We start from the raw sequence: 22,339 nt of genomic DNA on the forward strand, positions 1-22,339 counted from the left end.
TGTGGACTTTGAGTTACGTTTGTCAGGTTTTCATTTTTTTTCTAACCAACAATTCTTTAAGACCAGAATCTCATTACTCCTTTGATTGCTAATATTTTTATGAATTGTATGACGCCATCTGTTCGAATGTAACAAATTTGTGACTCAGGAAGACTTGGCATATACAAAGAAAAAAGAATTGATCACGGAATCTTTATCTTCTAAAGATATATCACTTAAATACATTTTTCTCTCTCTTATTTTTAACTACACATTCTTCAATAAAATAATATTACACACAAACCAAAAATATTTCCTTATTTTTTAACCACACATTCTCCATCAAAATACTATTCCAAAATGCATTTTGGGCAAAAAATGGGGCTCAAACAAGCTCTAAGTAAACCAAACACATCTAGAAATTCCTCATTGCACAAAAGACCAAATGAAGGTATATCCGCATTTCTGATACTATGTTTGTACGATTTACTTTACCCACTTCATTTGTGTATGCTTGATGAGCTTGATTCTCTGTTTGATTACATAGATGCATATAAAATTTATTGTCACATGTCCTACACTCTTGTGCATTTTCTGTAGTAGTACATACCAAGGATTTTTTTAATGTGTATGAGACTAGAACTAGATGCATGCACTTACAAAAGTGAAGTGTTTATCTTTCAGGCCCTGTATGTGTGTGCACATAATATGATTCACGATCTGTCGATCTGCAATCTGCATTTTATATTCCTTAAAGAAGGAAAGGAACAGTGAATGGCAGGATCATATGATAATTAAATAAAGAATCAAAATATTTTGGAATCCAGGAAAAATTCAGGGATTTGTCACTCTCAGACCTTAGCAAGTAACTCATGGAAATTTCTAGGCATGAAGTGGAAATGTCACAACGACAATTGAAACCTAGGCCATTGAATTCAAAATATGAACCTGTCCTTTCTCCAACAACATAAGTTTTTAGATGACAGGATTCAACATAGTATCGAAGCAGGTAGAGGTCCTAGGATCATGCGATAGCATAAAACATACTCTACAGAAAAATCATTAATTAGATAAGAAACAGAATGTGTACCCACCAAAACCGGCAATGGTTTCTCTGTCCTACACATGTCCCAAGCCAAACGCAATGATGATCAAATTGAAGAACACACTTGTCACAATCATGACAATGCTTTGCTCGTGGGGGCTACAAAAGTTGCATGAAAGCTGGGATCAACAACTATAAACTTCGGAATGTACTTGCAATAAATATGTAAGAATGCATAATAGAAACAACAACAGTAAGTAATAACTACAAATTATATACTCTCTCACAAAACCAAATTACATCACTGCAAATGTATCACAACCAGAGAAATTGCTCGTCAAAATATCAATTTCGCCAACAGTTCAGTCATAATAAAAAATGCAGAATAGATGGGAGTATAATGGGATTTCTCAGGATATACCATGAATTTTACATGTTATATTCATGAGTGAGATGGTGTAGAGCAGGGGGTGTTTATTTTTCCTCATAAACAGGGAAGAAGGGTTGGTCTAATCCAGCATTAATGGTTCTGGATGTGTGGTGCAATGTTTGTGGTTGGGGGAAAGGTCGCATAATGGGCCACAGGCAACAAGGGAATGATATGATAGGGTTTGGACATTCTTACCCTTTTATTTGGTTTTGCTATATATTTTTATCGATTGTCACACTAATAAATACAATACAGACGTTTTTAGTTTGCTATTTTAGCAATTCTTTGATTCTATCTGCTTGGAAAACAGCTAGACTACTTTCCAATTATAATCAAGATTCGCGATAAAGTGAAAATCTGTATATAGCTAGGTTGCTGTTCATTTTCCATTTTTAATAGCTGTTGAAATTTACTAATGTGTTCCTAAAAGTAGATAGACATATTTATTTTGGCCTTATGAGGAAATCAATGAGAATTAATTCAGTCTTCATCATGATATCAGAGCACCCTCAAGGCTCTTGGTGTGCTTTTTTCTCACTCATTATTCTTTCTTCTGCAGGGCAAGCAATATTATCAAGAATAACTGTGAACGGAGTGAAAAAAACAGTTCAAGGGTTTTTCTTTAAATTAACACTCATAAACTGAATGGCCAAAAATTTCTATAATGGTCACCGAAAAAAATACTAAACTAAAAGTCTAAAGCCTCTAAACAAAACTTAATTTCAAAAAGCTAGTCCAAGAAGGATTTTGGAAAGACAAACGGTTGCTCGTGAATCAATATGCACCGCACCGAAAAATGATAAATAGAATAATAAATATTAGCTTCTGTTTGGTAGGGTTTAAATCAAATTTTAGTAGATTTTGATAAAAGTGATGAAATGTGTGTTGAAAAGTTGTGGGTCCCTTAAAATGTGTGGTTGAACTTAATTGTTGATTTTGACTTAGATTAAAAATTTTACCAAATAAGGGCTTAGATTTCTTAGATAATTTCTTTTACTGCTTCACGGAATGTAAATTAAAGATGACAAAAGCATAAGAAGATCGTACCTGCACAACATTGCAGGAAGGGCACGTCCAATTTCTGGAAAATAAAACATAATGAAGAAAATTAGTGAATGACAAATTCAATGACAAAATAATTTTCCATCCCAAGAATACTTCTAGATCTTGCTCTATCCCAATTAATTTTACAACGTGAAACATGCTCTAACTTATGTTTCTTGTTGAAAAATACTCTTCTCTTTAAACTCGAAGAAAATTAACATTTCTTTTCCGTAATTCATTGCAATTATAACAATTGCCTTTGTGCATCAAGATGAATAAATTCCACTTCAAGCTTCTCGTAGCTAATTCTTCATGTTGTATGGTTCGACCACAGCTCACCAATAAATTCAACTCACAACTATGAACCATTATAATCAATAAATGTTTCAACCCACATTAACATCCAACATTACACCTTTTTCCACAAGTGATAACCTATGCTGTAAGGAGCTCCACTTCGATAAAAGAATTGTTTATAAACCTTTTGAGACTTAGGCCTTGACATTCACCTCAACTGAAGCTTTCATTAACCGCCTCAAAGCTTATACTTCATATGCCATTTGTGAAGCTTACGCCTAAAGCCTAAGCCTCGTGTCAACTTAGGAGTTCATCCATTTATCTTGCCTATTCTGCACATTTTATTATTGGCTTCAGATTTTGAGCTATTTATTTACAACCGATAATGTTTTGCGGGTTTTATTATCTTCTATTTTCCTCCTCGACACAAAAGGGAAAGTGAAGGAAAAGACGAGGATGATGAGAAAAAATGAGAAGAATCTAGGGATGAGAATGATATGGAAATGAAATATGTTGACCGTTGTCTAAAAGATCCCGGTAGTATTGACGATATAAGAGAGTCCTGAATTGTTTCTATTTCTAATAATAGATTATAACTTTGTAAAATGATTACTAATTTGAGAACTTATATTTGCTACTTTTTTGGACTATTTTATATATATTTGTGATGCAAGCTAGTTAGATTTTTAATTTTGCTAATTTGTTTTATTATAAATTTTTCAAAATTGTATATGGTTTATTATGAGCATATTTTTCATTTTTTTATGTTACTTTGAATTATTTATTAATTTGTGTTGAGACTTGTGCCTTGCATCAGGGTAAAACACCTCGGTATCCGATATATCCTTTTAAACATTGGTAAAATATAAGAACATAAAATGAAACAAGAACCATTGAGCAACTGAAAAAACCATCTGTCCCTCATGGTAAATTGAAATTCCACCCACATAGGATGCACAAAAATTTCCTACTTTGTCTTGAAATTAATAAAGAATATTTTATTATATGTTAATATCACGTAGCCAAGTAAGGAGATTCGTACTAGTGCTCTATCTCCGTGTCCAACACACATGCCAAGACATGTCCGACAAGCAAAGTGGTATCATATTTATTAAAAGATAGTTAATCATCTAATTTTAAAAGATTTCACAAACAAAATCAAAAATTAAAAAGTATTCATTTTATTAAAAAAATAAAGAATTAATATAAACATGTACACTTCTAAAGAATTTAAATTGACGTGTCCCAACATGTACTTGCCATACTTATTTGAAAAATCCAGTATCAGCGTGCCCACTTCATGTTTGTGTCCTGCATTTGTGCTTCTTAGTGTAATATCCAATATGAAAATTTCAAGAATAAGAACAAGAAAACGAAAAGAAAAATATATCTTACTACAAAGAAAAATTAATTAGCACAGATGCTTGAGTTGTGGATTGCAATACATAGTTCATATAACAAATCCCCCAAGTCCCTAATGCTTGAAATTCTACCCACATAGAATGCATAAAAAAATTTCTTCTTACGTCTCAGAAGAACCTTTTATTCTCTGTTAATAATATGTACACGGAATTTTAAAGATCAGAAAAATATATGATATATCTTCATTGTCCCAGCAATGATGGCACTTCAATTTACCTACCTCATTAGCCCAAGAAGTTTCCATACTGTAGCATTATTAAAGCCCATTTGTTAAAACAAGTTACCTAATAGATGATCCTGGAGGGTACAAATCCATCACTAGCTTTGTCCAAGCTGTTACATTACTTCTCTGATAATTCCTGCCTGATTGGTTCTGGTCCACTGTGATAACAACACTGCCATTCTTGCTTGAAGCTGGTTGTCTTTGCTTGAACATTTTAACATAAAATATACAACAAAAAACATAGCAGTTAGACAATACCATATTTAAGAAATAGGGTGGATACCATCTAATGATTTTGGCACAATCAAATTAGGTAGCTATATTTCTTATTCTCAATTATTGAAGGTAAAGAGTCAGAAAGTGCTCATACTTCGAATCCAATGATGTCCTTCTAACTAAAGCATCTCTCTCATCAACAGCCTTCTGCGCATCAAGTACATAGCTACATGTTTGAAACGAAATGGAAGCTTCAGCAATACGGGCACATTAAATATCTTCCCATCAGCACAAGATGTAAAGTAAATCTTTTAGCAGTAAGAGTAGCTCATAATGTTATTTACCCAGGAGACGTTCCAGAGGTGATGAAATACTGAGCCAGCGTAGCAATGAACAATAACAAATATATTGCAGTGTACCTGTGTTGGGAAAATGGAAGACACATTATCATTGTGAGTACTGGCAAGGAAATGAAATAATTATAAAATCACCCCAAACTGGCAAGCATTTAAACATTTTTAATTCTCATGCTTGTCACGTCTATCTCAATTTATTGAGCTTTCTGTAAGATGATTCTCATGTAACACATAGAAACCAAAGCATGCTTGGGAGTGGTTTATAAACGGTTTAAATTATAAATAGATAGAATTGAGTGGTGGATAAGTGGATAGTACTTGTGAGTGCCACGAAATATATGGATAAAAAGAGATTTGACTGATAATAAACTTATTATCAACGGTAGCCAAACATGGTTATTTGACTGCTCTAATATGGAATCAAGTTCTTATACAACCAGACACTTCAAACAAGTAGGTAGATAACTACTGCATAGGATAAGTCACTTCGAAGAGTTGTGTTGCGTTTTAAAACTGTTGTTCGTGCAGATAAATTGATCTCAACGATAAACTTTCATTTTCATTTCTATTGCAAGGATACACTAACAAAATCATAAGCAAATACTCTTTTGGACTATCTAGATGGGAAAGACATGGAGTAAACCTTTAGGGTGAAAGCAAGAAAAAGTCTCGATATCCTTGTTTGCTTCTATGCCAGGTCATTTTTTATTTTTTTGGCAATGCATAATTATTTTCAAACTTATTCTTATAAGTTGCATACAGAATTCAACAACACAAATAGACACATAAAAAGTTCCCATTAAAACCCATTTCCTGACAGAGAAGACAACCACAAATATCAACATACTAACAATGCAACAAAAAGAAGTAATTTCCCTCTCATGTAAACCTAATGTGTGCCTATTAATAGAGTACATGCACAATAATAGAAACTCAGTCAACACAAGATTTGTTTAACATGGAAAACTCTTTCTTAAACCTCCATCAAAGGGGTAAAAATATACAGGACTGTAGTATCCCCAAAATCTCTTCTTTATCAAAAATGGAAAAACAATGTTGTCTCAAGTCAATACTAAAGCTCCAAGAATACAATATCATGGCTCACCAACAATATCTCATCATCTAAGAAAGACGAAATCTCAAGACAACAGCTATCAAAAGCAGTATTTTGAAAACCGACCGGAACATTGAGAAAATGAAGAAAGTAGTCAAAACTCCAGAAGAAAAATTGGAGACAACTATGTTGCTTCTTTGTTCTCATTTTACCCTGCAGCTTCTTCTGCAATATATGCGCGTATGAATTAATCAATGGTCTTTCACGTGACTTGGGCACGTTAGATAAACATCATTGCCGGACCTTTTTCTATGCTGGTTTCCTTTTCCCCCCCTGTTGGTAAGCTTGTCAAAAAACTCGATAAAACCATGTTCGTTTCATTGGTTCCTGTCGAACCGATCATTTTACCAGAATTTTACTGGCTTTGAGTTACCAGGCTGCAACAGAACCGATCGTCGACCGATTCTCGATTTTTTCAGTCGAACTGGCCAGGACGATTTTCATAACATTGATCAAGGGCTATATCTCATAAAATGAGAGACAATATTAAAAACTAAAACAGTAGATGTTAAAAGCACCTTGCTAGGAATCATTACAACAAATTTGGGCCAAAATGGTCAATGTTTGGCCACTGAATCATTTAACAAACGCTAACCCACTGTTTTTCTTCCTCTTCTCCATTCTATTTTTTGCTTTGTACACTGAAAATGCACCTCCCTCTTCTAATCTTTGTTTTTGGCTAATTTTAGATCCTTTCAAAATGTTCACTACTCGAAAGTGAAGAGGAGAAGAGAGGATTGATCCTGAAACATTATTCCCTAAATTGCAAAGAAACACCTCAAGTTTTGTATAAAGAACAAAATGCCATTATTTTAAATGTTTTTTTTTGACCACTAATGAAGACCAGACAATCATCATGGCTCTAACATAATGACAAAGGTTTTTCCAGTGGAAAAACTTGATGTTCGTCGTTCCATTGCCAGGATGGCAATTTCTTCCACTACATGAGGTGGAGGGGAGATTTGTTGGGATAATGTGGGCAAAAACAAAATAAAGATAATGGCATTTCCCCAGACATGAAAGCTAGTGTGTAAATTGGCATGTTTAAACAATGACCTTTCTTGTTTCAAATTTGGAATGAATTTCGAATGAACAAAATTAGCACAAAAATCGAAGAGTACTAAAATAAGCATTATTTGAATTCAAAAATGAAAATAAACACAACAAGAGTAAAAATTGGTAGGTTGCCAGTACTAAACGATTTAGTTGAGAAACCTTGTTCATTTTGGCTCAGATTTCAGGTCGCAATTCGTATTAAGGTGCTTCATACATATACTGGTTTGGTTTTCCATTATTGGCTCTCAAATGGTGAGACATAGCTATATCTGATTTTAGTTTATTTTTGTTACCATCTCTGTTAGATAATGAGATATTGGTGGTGTGCGAAGATATTGTATTCTTGATGTTTTTTTTGAGCCTGCCCATGGTTAATATTATGGAGAATTTGGGTCTACGGCCCCATTGTTTTTTCCGTTGGCTGAGAAAGACAAAACTTTTTATATTAGGTTTGATATATTATTGTGCAGTTGCTATATTCATACACAGAGATTTATTCATTCCATTGCAGTCTCAAAAAAGGTGTCGGATATTTGTAGTTGCCGTGTTCTCCCATCAATTTCAAATATAAAAAAGGCTGTCTTTACCGTTGCCAATGTAAAAACCTTCTACTAATGGTATCAGATTTGAAATCATTAACTAAATGCAATCGATAAAAAAAAATTAAAACCCACATTAATACACATCAATTTAGAGAGAATAACTAAAAACAATACCATGGGTCTTCTCTGGTTCTGTCAATCAAATCCTTATCAAAAGCAAATAAAACCCCGGGAAAAATCAGATGGAGCGTCACCAAAGCCACCTTCAAAAATAAAGTAGATCTCCGATCTGTAATAGATTTACAGAAGAAATATCAATAAAAATGAAACTGCAGCTTACCTTATCATAAATATAAGAACCCATCAACACAAACAAGTAAACATTACCCGAATCAGAAAGGCACGGAAAAAAGCGGAAGCAACGATCAGTGGCACGAGCCCATGTGTCACGGAGGAAGCCACCGCAGAATACACCCATTATTTTCTCACAAATTCATCACTCAATACAATTGTAATCACAACCTGATTATGATGTATAAATATAAAAACAACTTCAATTTTTCACTTCTTTCCGATATACAGCAGGATTCAAGGAGAGTTGAAACCCTGCGAAACTAGGGACAGATACAGAGAGATTGAAAAATTGTCTGGAGCCGGATTTCTGCAGTGCATGTGCAATGCGATGGGGGTAGCGGTCCTACAAGACCGGTTAGGTGTAAATTCAACGAGTCGCTGGTGGACTAATTGGTTGATTGAATAAGTTAATTATTTGTCATCAACAGTATGATTTGATCTCTTATAATAATAATAACAATAATAATAATAATAAAAGACTCTGAAAGTCACTAACCTATGCTTTAATTATTTGTAAATTTGGTCTTTTATAATAAATAATAAAAAAAAAAGGCTGGGACAAGGTCATTAACCCATGCTTAAAAGTGATTACCCTCAGCCTTGAAGCATTAATTTTCTTTGGTTCGAGACGCTTGTGACTATCATCCAATTTCTTGCTAGAAGAAGAAAAGAAAGAACGACCTCTTCCCTTTCCCTATGCTGACTAAGTCGAGTAATAACAAATTGCTAAGATATCAAATTCGAAAGTGAAAAGCAAATTTATCAAACTTGGGTCAGTTTGACAACTCTTGTAAAAAGTTGGTCGATTTGAATTCTAATGGAACAAATAAAAGACGTATATCATTTACCATGATTGAGAGAATCTAATATGAAGCAAAACCAAGAACATTTTTACCGGTACATTATTTATTTCAATATCATTAAAACATCTCAAATAAACTCTTTGAAATCATGTTTCAAGAAACTCTTTAAATTAACATTTTAATTTAGAAAGTAACACATTCTCTATAATTAAATGTATTCAAAGTGTTTCAATTTTCAATATAAAAAAATATTAAAATAATCTAAAGGAAAGCCAGTTAAAATAAAAGATAGAGAAAAATAATAAATATTTTATAGGAGTAGTAAAATTAAAAGTTAAACATAAAAAGCTTATTGAGTACTTTAAAATTTTAAATCTCTAAATTTATAGAAGCTTTCTAAATGATAAAATATGATCTTTAAAAAATACAAAATCTCTTAGAGATGCTTTCAGTATCATCTAATAAATGACATTTAGCTTATAAGCTCAGATTCTGTTTCTGTTATCTCAAAGGGTGAAATAGCAACAATGAAAGTTGTGACATAATCATCAAATTTGATTGTACTAACTAGGGTTGGGCAAATTTGTCGAACCGAACTCGAGCCAAATCGAACCGAACCCAACGGTTCTTGTCAAATTAAATACCCGAACGGATATCTAAATTGAGAACCGACGGGTACGGTTCGGTTCTCGGTTCTAGACCAAGAACCGAAAAATCGAATAAGAACCGAATCTTTCTAATTTTTTTTTATATTTAGTAAATCAAATTATTTTAATTTTAACTTTTTCTAAACAAATTAACAAATTCTAAATCCAAATTTTTGGCCTAATAATTTGTTTCATTTCTAATTTTTTAATTTTTGGCCCAATTACCCAATTTATTGTTTCATTTCTTAGCCAAACAAGATCAAATCTACAAATAACCCTAAACACCTACACTAAAGTGCATAACGTTGTCTCGACTCTCGCACTCACTTTCGCAGCCTTGTTAATGTTCCAAAACCTATACAATAGTCGACTGACACTGTGACCTCCGTCAATCAATGCTTTGATCGTAGCGCTCATTTGAACAAGTTAGTTTACTAGTCTCTGACATTCAAAAATCATTGAATGTATCAATAGTTGTATTTATATAATGTTGTTATAAACGTTAAAAATTTTAATTATAGTACAGAACCGAACGGAACCAACCTCGAACGGTTCCATAATTATATTTGGACCCGACGGTTCCATTTACTAAATACTCGAAAAGTTTGGTTCGGTTCGGTTCTCTTTAGAACCGAACCGATCCGCGCCCACCCCTAGTACTAACAAAGTTTTGATAAATCTCTAAGAGCTCGATTTATCGTTGATTTAATGCTTCTTTGACATCATTAGCATTTAACATCAATCTAAGTGACAGCACTAATGACTTTAAATTACATGTTCAATTAAATCAATCACAAAATTTCACCTTTAATTAAACATAACAAATATTATCATATAGACTGGTACTTTAGTATCATTGATGCTAGATAAGCATTAATCTAAAACTAATCATTCTGTATATTCCTTGATTGGTAGGGTAACCTAGTTTGGTAGGAATTAAGTTTTATAAGATTCACAACTTTTCAATCATATATTACATTAAAAATTTGATTTTAATACCCACCGAACTAAGGCAAAGTAAGACCATGTCTGCTTGATAGTGTAGTATTTGGTCCATATATACATAAACAAAAGTTGCTCCTTTAGCTTGAAGAGAAGTGTACCTTCCTAGACAAAAATACTCATTGATAAACTTAGCCTATGTTTGCTAGAGATTTTTGAGTATTTATTTTTTAAGAACGCGTGGTTATAAGGTAGAAAAATATTATGCATCAGCATGTAAAATTATTTTTGTGAGGAATGCATGATTAAAAATGAATTTAAGAAAAAATGAATTTTACAAAATGGGCCAAACAAGGGCTTGGCGTCCACACCTGAATTATAAGTGTGAACGATAACCAATCATATTTCAAGTTCAAGACTACAAGAAGTGGATGCACCAGCAACAATTCGCCAGTGTAAAAGTCGTAACACGACAATGAAAAGTAGTACGACGTCAATGAAGAAATCTTAAAAAAAAGTCAAGTCTCATCCAGTCTAACATATTAAACGAGACATAAAGAGACTAGATATATTCCAATTCATTTAAACATATGGTCTCACTCTATTCAAAACAAGTTTAGATTTAGTTGTATCCTAATCAACCAAGCATCGATTTCATTCCGCCGACCGAGCTCGACGGGATTCCCATTTTAAATGAAAGACAAGTACAATGAAAACCCCCCAAAACCTTCCTACGAGGTCAATTGAGAATATTACAACTGCCAAAAAAAAAAAAAAAAAAAAAAAAACCCCCCCCCCCCCCCCCCCAAAACCTTCCTACGAGGTCAATTGAGAATATTACAACTGCCAAAATCTCTTATGAATATGATCATCAGCTTTAAAACACGGAACAAAGCTGTATGCCTGTATACAAGTGTGAAAAACGCCATCTTACTTCGATTGACTTAAATCTTCGAGATTGATTCCAGATAATTGAGCGAGTTCAGAGAAGCCCTTCTCTCCACTCAAAACCTGCAACAAGTTCAATTCAAGCAAATCAATCGTCACAAAATGGTGCAGTATATAAACTTATTACTGCGTACAAGCCATGTCAAGCACCTTTCTTTGCCAAGTACAATGACGCATCTTAATGTGCAAGTAACAAAGAGCAAGGCTGCACAAATCATGATCGGCTAAGCTTAAAAAGATTACTTTTAATAAACAAGTTTTAAAATAATCAATTTTTTTATCCATCAAAATTAGAATGTTCTGCTGTAATTGCTAAAGATCTAGTCTCTAGACAAGCATGTTGAAATGGCGAAGAAGGATTCGTATAGCCGATCCCAAATTAATTGGGAAAAAGGGGTTAGCTTATTGTTGTTGTCGTGATGAAAATAAGAAATATAAGAAAAAAATGTAAAAGAAGTAACTTACTCAAACATGCGTGGACACAGAAGGTTACATAAAAGTAACACTTTTTACTTATTTTTAAGCTTTTCTAAACATGCTCAATTCTTGTCAAAACATGGGCGAAAGCCGAAAGAGCATTTATAGAATCACCAGTAACCAAATTATGCTAGTAGTCATAGAGCAGTTTTAAGATAAAGTATGATCTTCGAAGGCTAAATTGTAGAGAGAGAGAGAGAGAAATCTTGAAAAAACAATAACTTTCTATAATGTGAACTCCATGATCACTTATTATAAGAAGAGAGAGAGATTTCAGACTGCCATGAAGAGCTTGCATACCTGACCATTTATCACCCATGTTGGGAATCCTTCAATTTTAACTTCTGTACAAGCCTCGGCAATTTTAGTTCCTTCTCTTACTCCATCAGGGAAGCACTCAACATAGTCCAATAATTTTGCTGCTTCATGTCCAAACATCTGTACCAATAGTGATTCATGCATCCACGAACAAAAATAAGTACTTAATCTGAAATTTCCTCCCTCTCTCAAGCACCCATGGGAGGGGGAAGGGGAGGGGGAAAATATTTCATGTTTGTAATATTTAGATATTTCCTTGTGGACAAAACTCGTAAGAAGAATGCCACAAGGATAACAATAATCAATTAAGCAAACATTTAGGATAATGTTTTTTCTATGCCAGTTGTCTATATTGGTAACTCGAATGAAATTACATCATGAGCTAAGAGGAGAGAGAGATATAGACATGATAATAGTCAACACTGCAATACCTACAAAGCATATCTTAGAAAGAGATGAGAGACCATGTGTGACATCACAAGCACGGACACTCCTAAGGATTACCCCTATCCAACGACGACACTCCTTGGACGCTCCTAGACACGTCCAACCAGCCACATGGCATGCCATACATTTTGTATACTTCTTTAAATTTTCAGCACCCAAGGTACAATTCCCAGCATGCCTCGAGCATTTGTTGGACACACCATGTGGATGCCTCGAGGAACGTCTTCAACACATCAAGGACACGAAAGCCTCATTTTGTAATTTTTGAAAAATAAAACCGGAGAAAATTTTCATTATTAAAACACTTGTGTAAAGAGTCAGAAAAATGAGAGGAAAAAATCTAAGAATTTCATGTCGAATTTGTTTAATATCTACTATACACATTTTTCTTTCTATGACAATAGTACATTTTCTTTATGTGACAATAGTACATAAGGTTAAGCCAAGATAACCTGCTATTTAAAAAAGCATAGAAACTGTCACGTTCAGTGAGCTTAGAAAATTGCCAAAATTTAGGGTCTAGTTGCAAAAATCTTCATGATCTATAGCTTAGATATTAATGAACTGTACAGAACAGTTATCTTCTGGAGCAATATTCTTACATTTGATGCAGAATGGGAGAGCCAAAGAAGAGAGAGAGAGAGAGAGTAATTGCAAGGAGAAATATCACTCAATAGTTAAATCTATAGTCTGCATTTTCAATAAGAGTAGCCCTATTTAAACTTCAAATCTGCAGTAAACATTGAATGTTAACCAAAATAACAAGGTGAAACATTTCTAATTTGAAATGGAACGAAATAAATCAAAACTGAATCAAACATATCCTGGTCTATTTCTTAATTCTAGTATCTACAATAAATGCATAATTTGGGTAAGTCTTCGATAGAATGTCCATTACATTTGTTTTCCTCATAAGGACCCACAAGTCAGATAACACAAAGCATATTAGGTTTTTTTCCCATTGCAGAAATGTCTTCGAGAAAGAAAAACATGGTTTGTCAAATACAAACATCACATAGTAGATGATTTTCTATATTTCCAATCAAAAATAAAATAAAACAGTACCAAAAAAATCCAGAAGTGGGGCAAATAACGTGTTTTTAAACATCCGACATTTGTCCCAACATGTCATAAGATAATGAAAACACTTCCTCAAATAAATCATTGGTCAAGTGATCTTCTCTAAAATTACTCCCAAATGGGCCATAAATTATACCGAGATTTTCCTAGTGACAAGTATTTGTCTTACGTCAGGCAAAAAAAAAAAAATGATGTGTATCTATTTTTCTTTCAATTCTTTTGGCCCAAAGATTTTACATCATCTCTACGAGGTTATTATGAACGTTTGCAAGCTTCATTTTAACAGACAAGAAAATATAGACCAAATTTTACTCAAAAATTTTATGGTTATAGCACCTCCCCATATGAAAGTTCAATCAGAAGCAACTGCTAAAAGAGGAAGTACCTCTTTCTGTTCAAAACAATGCGAACACCAGAAAGCCAGGAATAGGTAGAATTCAAAACAATCTGTTAAGTTTCTAAATCTAACTGTTATCAATATGCAATAAGGCCTGAATATGTACCCAGGCTCAACAAAACCTTAAATTGTCTACTGTCCTATTGGGATTTAAGTATTGGGAAAATTAGAGTAGGGGTCCCAAACCTTTTTATTTTTTGCAGGCTTTACTCTAACCTTTATTTTGTGCCAGCGAAGGTCTCTAACCATTTATAAATATGCACCTGGGGCTCATCTAGACAGAAACCGTCCAAAACATCGTCAGTTGACTAGGAAAATTAATGAATCAACATCCAATAAAATCGTCCAAAATACTGTCCAAAAACACCATCCAAAAAGGTATCAATATCTAATAAAACCGTCACGTAGCAGATAGTCCAAGGAATTTTTCTGGTCAACTGGCGATGTTTTAGATGGTTTCCGTCCAGATGGAAATAAAGTGTATATTTATAAAAAGTTAGGGATCTTCATTAGCACAAAATGAAGGTTAAGGTAAAATCTGCAAAAAACGACAAGGTTAGGGACCGCTGCTACAATTTTTCCCTTAAGTATTAGTTATTCTACTTTAACTAAAATATGAAATGAATATATGATATGGTAACAAAATTAACACTTTCACAGACTACATAATGTTCTGTTTATCATTAGGTTGATGAGTTTAACCTTACCCAAATATCCATATTTAAAAAAGATAAAATATTAGTAGAACTAATACGACCGAGTTTCAAAAATATTTTTCACCTAAAAATTGCTATCATTGTGTATTTTTTTCTAAAAAATGTGCAGGTGTTCTTCTAGAGATTTCCCTCCTCCATCTCCACTCATTTCTCCATCGTCTTGAGCACCTAAGATTCTTTGTAAAGTCCCAAAAATTTTATAATAAAATGTATTTGTTCTATATGTTATATTTCTATATTTTAAAAAATTAAATGACTAAAGTGAAACATGTTTAAATTCTTATAATTTTTTTAGGGTCAAATAATTAGACTTTGATAAAACGAGATTTAGTATATCGATATTGGACTCTTTTTGAAGCTTGTAATTAATTAGAAGCCTTTGACTCGAGAAAAGTTAATTCTGATAAGCTATGTCAAAGATATTGAAGTCCAAAAAAGTTATATTTTATTGGTAATTCTCATCCTTTTTTATTTATTATTGTAATAAATGTTGACTTAATCCTTTTGCAAGCTATTTAAATGTGATTGGTAGGAAATCATTAATTGAACACGATTCTTATTCTATAAAGTAAAAACCTATTCTTACCTACAGTCTACTTTTGATACCATTCAATTTCTAGCAATACATGGTTCCCTACTTTACACACAACTCTATATAGGCCAAATTATGATTTCCTAGATACATACATACATATTACATATACATATGTATATGTATATATAACACGATGGTATAACTTTTGCACACAATTTATTATTGCATACACGACAGCAAAGAGAGTTTAGGCAGAGAGTGTAAGAAGCATAGAAAAAGGGTTTTCACGTGTATTATTTTACATTCCTCCATAACTTTTCAAATCTATCGAGGTAAAATACTTATGTATAAGTAGTTTATTTCGGTATATCTTTATGTATTCAGTCATTTATGCATGAATTGTTAGTGAACCTTCTAGTTCTTTATAAAAAGATATGAAATCCTTCGAGAATTTAAGATGACATAAGATGGTTGTGTCGCTTGGTTACCGTTATACTCCATAAGAGATGAATGGTATGAAGTGTTCAAATTGATTGTTATATAATTGTGTATGGAAACTGCAAGTACCTCGCTAGGTGTTTTTACATACTCTTATATTAATTTTACAAGTTAGAACGGGTCGATTGGATCTGTGGCAGGATGGTAATGCAGACTACCAAGTGGATCGAAGAAATAGGAAAATAAACATTAAGCCCTTGTTTGATCCCCATTCTTCTCAAAATTCATTTTTTCAAAACTCATTTTTGACCACATATTCTTTAATAAAATAATATTACATATAAACCCAAAACTTTTCCTTAATTTTTAACCACACATTCTCTATCAATCACTATTTAGAAATACATTCTTTCCGTTAAAATGGGGCTAAAACAAGGGCCACACTATATTCCTAAGAATGGATTTTCGAATAGTGTATTGATTGGAAATATATGGTTAAAAAATAACGAAAAGTTTTAAATTTGCGTGTAATATTATTTTATTGAAAAATGTGTGGTTAAAATGATGTAAAATCACTGTTTAAGAATGTATTTTTTTGAAAAAATGTGGCTCAAACATAGCTTAAATTTTTCTATCTTTAACTTTACTAATTAGTTTAATTTGTTCAAAAACATGTTATTTAATTAGTTAGTTGATTATGTTTATTTTTCAAGATACAATTTCCATGATTTAATTTAAGTTATGAATGTTTCGATTATTTTTTTTTTTTTTACTAAAAAAATTTATTTTATCGTTCCGCCTTTAATACAAATAAAAGTAATTTTTTGTAACACTTCAAGATTTATGAAAATTTAGAGTGTTACATTCTTCCGATGGTCATTTTCACATATTTCAAGAGAGCAATTTTGAAAAAACATTCAAAACACTGTTATACCATGAATTAACTAGAGAAACTGAAGGGCTTGTCAAAGTTGATAATGGGATTTTCCTAATTATAGAATGTGCTATATCATATAAAGGTGGGAAAATGTTAGTTGTTTCTCGTATAAATTCTCCTATCTCGTGTGTAGCATAGGTGTTAGATTGTAACGTCGCCTAACCCTCCATTCAGCTTTAGTAGGAGTGTAGGCCTAACAACCATGTCTTAACTTTGAATGGGAAAATAAAAAATAAATAAAACTTTATACTTCTAGTCCTCTACTTCAGTTATTGAACATGAGATTAGCAAATGTACTATTTAACTAGTCACATAATGTTTTAGTCACGGACAATAGTAAACATTCATGATTCATCTTGTTCAATGCAGAGGTTCTATTCAGGTGCCCAAACATTACTTCGTGTATAACGGAACCTTCCTTGACTAAGGTCTAATCACTCGGTCAAATTGCCAAAAAAGGTAAGCAGATGAAAATGGTTCCACTTGTATGCTATGATGCTTGGACTCGGGCAAAAATCCAAGCATCGAATCTTTTATTTTTAAAAATATAGGACATGAGAACATTGTTAAAAAGAGTACAAATTTCATACACAGTACGTGGATACATCGATACGTGATTTTTTGAAAAAATTTCTTCACGTTACGTTGTAGGCATGTTGATTAATATATTTCATTAATTTAATAGTCTAAACTAATTATTTTTTTATACTTATTGCATCATATTATATAAATACTTAAATAACAAATAGATTTAATTGAATTTTTAATTTGGGGAAGTGGTAAATTTAAATGATAATAAGTTTTCCTTTTTTAGATTTAGAATACCTCTCCCTCGTTTTTTAATTAAGGGTAAAAATGTAATTCAAATCTTATAAAACTAAAGTTTATTTCACCTTTTCATTTAGAGTTCATCCTATAAACCTTTTCTTAGTGGGCTTCTTCTATTAAATGATTGGACTTACAAGACACTAACCTAATATAGATGTTAAAGCACATATGTCGGTAGGCCAAGTAGACCATGCCCCTTCATTTCTCCTTCGATACTGTTCATCTTCCTCGCCAACTTAAAATCGATGGAAATCACAACATAAACAGTTCTTCCTCTGCCACCGATTGAAATCGATGGTGAACAATTCTTCTTCCTCGCCGACAGGCAGTGCTTCCCATCTTTCTCTGCGGTGGCACTGCCACGGTCAACCTTTCGAGATTGCAATGACCAATTCAAAATTGCTGTGTCCGCCCCATGTCTCATACCCGTATCTGTGTCGTGTTGTGTCGACATGGGTATGCCGGTCGGAAACAAGAATCCAAGCATCAAAGCTTGTGTGCATCAACAAAAAAAGTGACCTCATAATTAACTGAAGAATTTGTTCATTCAACATTCCAATCTATCATATTTCAACAAAATCTATAAACTTAGACCCACGAATTGAAAATTATAAAATATAAACAAAGCAACCCGCAAACAAAAGATAAGGAACCTGAAAGATCAATATGTCTAAAATGCAAAAATACCCACACAATACATCTAATCCTTTTTTCAAGAGGTTGAAATTCACAAAAAGAGAGAGAAGATAGGATTTGTTAATGAATTTGCCCCATCCTTAGTTGTCAATGATGAATATATCAGTGAATCGTATAGCAATATTTCCTTCACAAATTACCTAAGGAAAAAGAAAGAGAACGAAAAATTCTCTCCGTGGTCCAAAGTCTAGGATTTTATATCTTCTATATATGAGAAAATCAGGCCTTTTTAACATTGTTTCCCTTTTTTTTTTTTTTTTTTTAATTGATCATCCTACAACTAATATAGCAATTTTTAATTTGGGAGCAAAATCCTATATTCGTATCCCCAATTGCGCATAAGATTAACAACTCAGAATAATCATTATTATTCTGTGCAATAACATTCAGTTAAGCAAGTGAGAATTTTCTCTAGGCTATCCCAATTAATAGCACTACTATATTACCGTGTGGATGCAGGTTCGGCGGCATTGTATGATCTGCTTAAAGCAAAAACCACCAAACTAGCGATGCAGAGCTGTAAACCCACTGTTTTTTGAATCTTCTGAGACCCCAAACTCTGCAATCCAAAACATTCTTATCATTATTACAGTACAAAGCAGTAATCTGGCTCCATGAAAAGCTAAGAATCTTGCCAGGGAAAAGACCTTTATGGTGATGAAGAACAAGCTGAAAGATAATGCTATTGATGACAAGCAATATAAACAAGACTCTCCTGCAAATCTCGTGCTCAGAATATACAAAAAATATGCACTAGCAACGCCCATGGCGGTAGTTGTCCCACTTAAAACCATCTGAGCATCGCTTCTTTCAATGTTTAAAAGCTTGCCGTTCGCACCCAATTGTAGGCCAAGGATTGCAACCAATCCATATGCCAGCATACCTACCAATGGAAGAGGAACACCTGGCAAAAAAGGATAAAATAAATTATTTACCAAACACTTAGCTGCATTGCAAATTGCATAATTCGTTTTCTTATTAATTTGCATACATTATAATGCAAAACATTTTTGTTTGCAGGTTCTAAGGTTCATAAGTATCAAACAACACGAGATAAAGATCAGGTGACAATGGTTACCAATTAAGCCTCCATTTGGGAAGAATTTATAATGGTTTAATTTATAAGTAGATAGAAATAAGTGGTAGATAAGTGGGTACTACTTTTGAGTACATCAAAATGTGTGATAAAAAATGAAGTTTGACTATTTATAATTAATTTATGAACTTGCCCAACAGAGGGTAAACTATAGATAAACCACAAACTAAGCCTTGTGAATCCTAAATCTTCACATAAATATCACCAAGACCGAATTCAAAATACTTAAGATGAAAAAGAAATTCTACTTGTACAAAATATACATAAAGTAATTGATGACAGCCAGTACCATTTAGCACCTGGAAAATCATGTATCCTCCACTCTCTCACTCTCCAGTGTTAACTTGAATGTTAACTACCAAAGTATCTTAATTTTTATAGAACTATACATATTCCCTTAAGCAGTTCCATATCTTCTATTAGCGTGAATTGAATTGCCGCATAAAAGTGGTTATTGATGATGTTGATAACGGCAACAGATCCAAGTTAAGTGGAAATCCTTAAATATTGATTCATGTGCAACGATCACTTCCAAATCCCAATTGGTATTAGTTTATGAGCACTTTGAGCAGTCTTCCCGTACAAGGGGCTTTAAGGTGAGTTCTACAAAAAGCATCGTTCAAAAACATTTGACACGCAAATGTATAATTTATAACGTCTCCTTAAATTAAGACAATGAAGAGAGTACCAAAAACGACGGAGAAATCGCTATTGAGAATGGTTGTGCAAGTAGTGCCTCCGACAGGGCAGAAGGCTTCAGAATTTGTGAACTTGAGGTAGGTCAAGTAGGAAGTCTCCAAAAATCCAAGGCCTCCAAGAGCTGCGCACCACTTGAATGCTGAATTTTCCGTGTAATCATCTCTAATCATAGAAGAAGATAGCGACGGCGTTTCGAGTTTGGACTCGGCGGCATCTTCACTCTGATCCGATAAACAATTCACTCTAAGCAGCTTAAATTCGCGCACCCCACGTCTCGTCTAACAATTATTTCGTTCAAGAATGATAAAAAAAACTTCAGTCATCGAAGTACACATGTAGACGTATTCATAATTGCACTTACACGCACACGCAGAGGGAAAGAGGGTACCTTAAGCAAGGGACGAAATGGAGTAGCGCATAGAGAAGGTGGATGAGAGAGAAGAGGGGTTCCATGGAATGGGGTATGGAAGGTTAAGGATGACATGCTGATGAAGCTTGTCATCATCGTCATCTCACCAGTTGCGCGTCCTCTCCCTCGCACAGAGCAGAAAATTTTCACTGGTCGGAGGAGAGTGGAGAATCTGGAGATTTCAGGGTCTTGTTTGAAAATTTTAAGCTTTGGAATTTGGACAGGTAAAAAAATACACTAGTATAAAATGTGTGATTTTACAAAATAAAAATATGTCTGCAATTATTGGATACCTTATTTTACAAATTTGTTTTTAATGATAAATTTATCCGTGAATGATTGTACTTTACAATTCTTCTAAATTATTATCATTGTATCTCTAATAATTTACTATAAATATGAAATTTTGATTCTCATTATAATGTACATAAGTTTATTGATTACTCAACATGTTATCAGCTCGATTCTATTAAGATGAAAGTAAATTAGTTAGAATATAATAATTTTTATAAACATAATCATTTGTCATGTGTGTCAAAATTAACTTGGTGACACGTGAATTCTTTCAATGTAAGTATGCATCATACAAGTAAGGTTGGTAACTGGGTAGGTTCCCTCGTCCCATCCCACCGAGCATTTTCTCGTCTCATCTCATTCCCGCCCCGTTATCCATTCAAGGTGAGAGTGGGACGGTTGCACCGTTTACATGTTCTTTTAATTTTTTATTAAAAGATTTTGATAATTCATTTTATTATCCCTATTCATTCAAGTAATACAATAATATAATTATTAAAATTTTTAATTAATTTATTTATTTTTAAAAATTAAATTATTCGAATATATTTGGTAAATTAAGATTTTATTGTTTATCATATTTTTTAGATAATCTTAATTGTCATTTTCTTTTAGAGTTAATGAAATTTCATGGAGTTCTTCCATTTAAAATCTTGAATTTAAATAATAATAATAATAATAATAATAAAGAAGTAGGGGCCCTGTTACTTGTACCCATCTTGGGGCGAAATTCTCCTCCTCGTATCCAACTCGATTATTTGATTATGTAAGTAATCCCCTCCCCGTTCATGGCAGCCCCGATGAATATCGGGTTTGATGGGTATTTTTAGCATCCCTATATATGAGGTGGTTTTTTTACTTTTCTTGTTTGTATGTATATTAATTTTAGCCCTCGTTTGGCTCTTATTATTTGGATTTATAATGGGGAGAATAATATTTTTTTGAAAATTTAATGGTTGTAAAAAATGAAAAAAAATTCATGTATTTTGATTCATACACAATCAATTCTGACATATATTATTCACGTATTATTTCTACCATTTGATTCTGCCACGTATTAGTTCTTCCTTTAATTTCTTTAGAAGTGGAATTATGTGCATATTTGGTATCTTTTGTACGTTAATAAAAGATTTAGTTAATTTTGTTAACTTCTATATATGAAGATTCTTTATTTTATATATGCTCGGTAATTAATTTTTATATATAAAATTATATTGTATCTATCTTATAATTAATATTTTTAACTTGATCAAATAACTTTTCATTTCTTAAATTAATAATTTATCTCATTGTTGATCTCGAAAAATTATGACACTGTAAATATTAATATTTTACTATAAACATATTCCTGAAGAGTAAATTTTTATACAATTTATTACTTCAAACAATAATTTATTATTGTTCCTGAATAACATAATAATCCAATTCCAATATTCCAAAAGAATGTTAATCATATATCTGTTTATTTATAAATATGTTAACATTAATCATATACCCGTTTATTTATAAATATGGTATTACTCTTGAAGTAACACAACATTATAAAGAATATTT

At 32.8% G+C, this 22,339-nt stretch overlaps 2 protein-coding genes and 1 long non-coding RNA gene across 5 annotated transcripts in view; all 3 read right to left on the bottom strand.

Moving 5' to 3' along the window:
• LOC111397200 overlaps positions 1-1,067 on the bottom strand; it is a 2,195-nt gene extending 1,128 nt beyond the window's left edge. Inside the window, exons 1-2 of the long non-coding RNA XR_002703198.1 lie at positions 837-1,067; positions 640-729 (exon numbers count right to left, since the gene is read on the bottom strand). This is a non-coding gene — a long non-coding RNA (uncharacterized LOC111397200). The remainder of the gene's footprint in view (positions 1-639; positions 730-836) is intronic.
• Positions 1-8,478, bottom strand: part of LOC111397199 (protein S-acyltransferase 10-like) — an 11,298-nt gene extending 2,820 nt beyond the window's left edge. Inside the window, exons 1-7 of one of the 3 annotated variants that reach the window (XM_023023983.1) lie at positions 8,112-8,478; positions 7,899-8,013; positions 5,001-5,075; positions 4,811-4,882; positions 4,502-4,639; positions 2,502-2,535; positions 1,074-1,183 (exon numbers count right to left, since the gene is read on the bottom strand). In XM_023023983.1, coding sequence (XP_022879751.1) covers positions 1,074-1,183; positions 2,502-2,535; positions 4,502-4,639; positions 4,811-4,882; positions 5,001-5,075; positions 7,899-8,013; positions 8,112-8,202 — 635 coding nt within the window. In that variant the 5' untranslated portion in view covers positions 8,203-8,478. The remainder of the gene's footprint in view (positions 1-1,073; positions 1,184-2,501; positions 2,536-4,501; positions 4,640-4,810; positions 4,883-5,000; positions 5,076-7,898; positions 8,014-8,111) is intronic. The other 2 variants (XM_023023981.1, XM_023023982.1) reach the window with 2 other exon arrangements.
• Positions 8,479-11,006: 2,528 nt separating this feature from the next.
• LOC111397986 (thiol-disulfide oxidoreductase LTO1) lies at positions 11,007-20,715 on the bottom strand. Its single transcript, XM_023024950.1, has 10 exons — positions 20,471-20,715; positions 20,072-20,360; positions 18,935-19,191; positions 18,732-18,846; positions 17,758-18,083; positions 14,384-14,445; positions 14,126-14,231; positions 12,196-12,333; positions 11,283-11,481; positions 11,007-11,197 (listed from the first exon to the last, which is right to left on the bottom strand). The coding sequence occupies exons 1-9, from the start codon at positions 20,591-20,593 to the stop codon at positions 11,401-11,403; spliced, it is 1,497 nt and encodes a 498-aa protein (XP_022880718.1). The 5' UTR covers positions 20,594-20,715; the 3' UTR covers positions 11,007-11,197; positions 11,283-11,400.
• Positions 20,716-22,339: the final 1,624 nt, after the last annotated feature.

Source organism: Olea europaea, chromosome 7 (assembly GCF_002742605.1).
Source record: "Olea europaea var. sylvestris chromosome 7, O_europaea_v1, whole genome shotgun sequence".
NCBI classification, from domain to species: Eukaryota; Viridiplantae; Streptophyta; class Magnoliopsida; order Lamiales; family Oleaceae; genus Olea; species Olea europaea.

Excerpts from the sequence above, each read along its gene's own strand:
- LOC111397986 (XM_023024950.1), bottom strand. The coding sequence starts at position 20,593 with ATGACGATGATGACAAGCTTCATCAGCATGTCATCCTTAACCTTCCAT. Across the intron at positions 18,847-18,934 it reads TGTTCTTCATCACCATAAAG|AGTTTGGGGTCTCAGAAGAT; the intron begins GTCTTTTCCCTG and ends TTTGGATTGCAG. Across the intron at positions 14,232-14,383 it reads CAGGTGCATATTTATAAATG|GCCTTATTGCATATTGATAA; the intron begins GTTAGAGACCTT and ends GTACATATTCAG.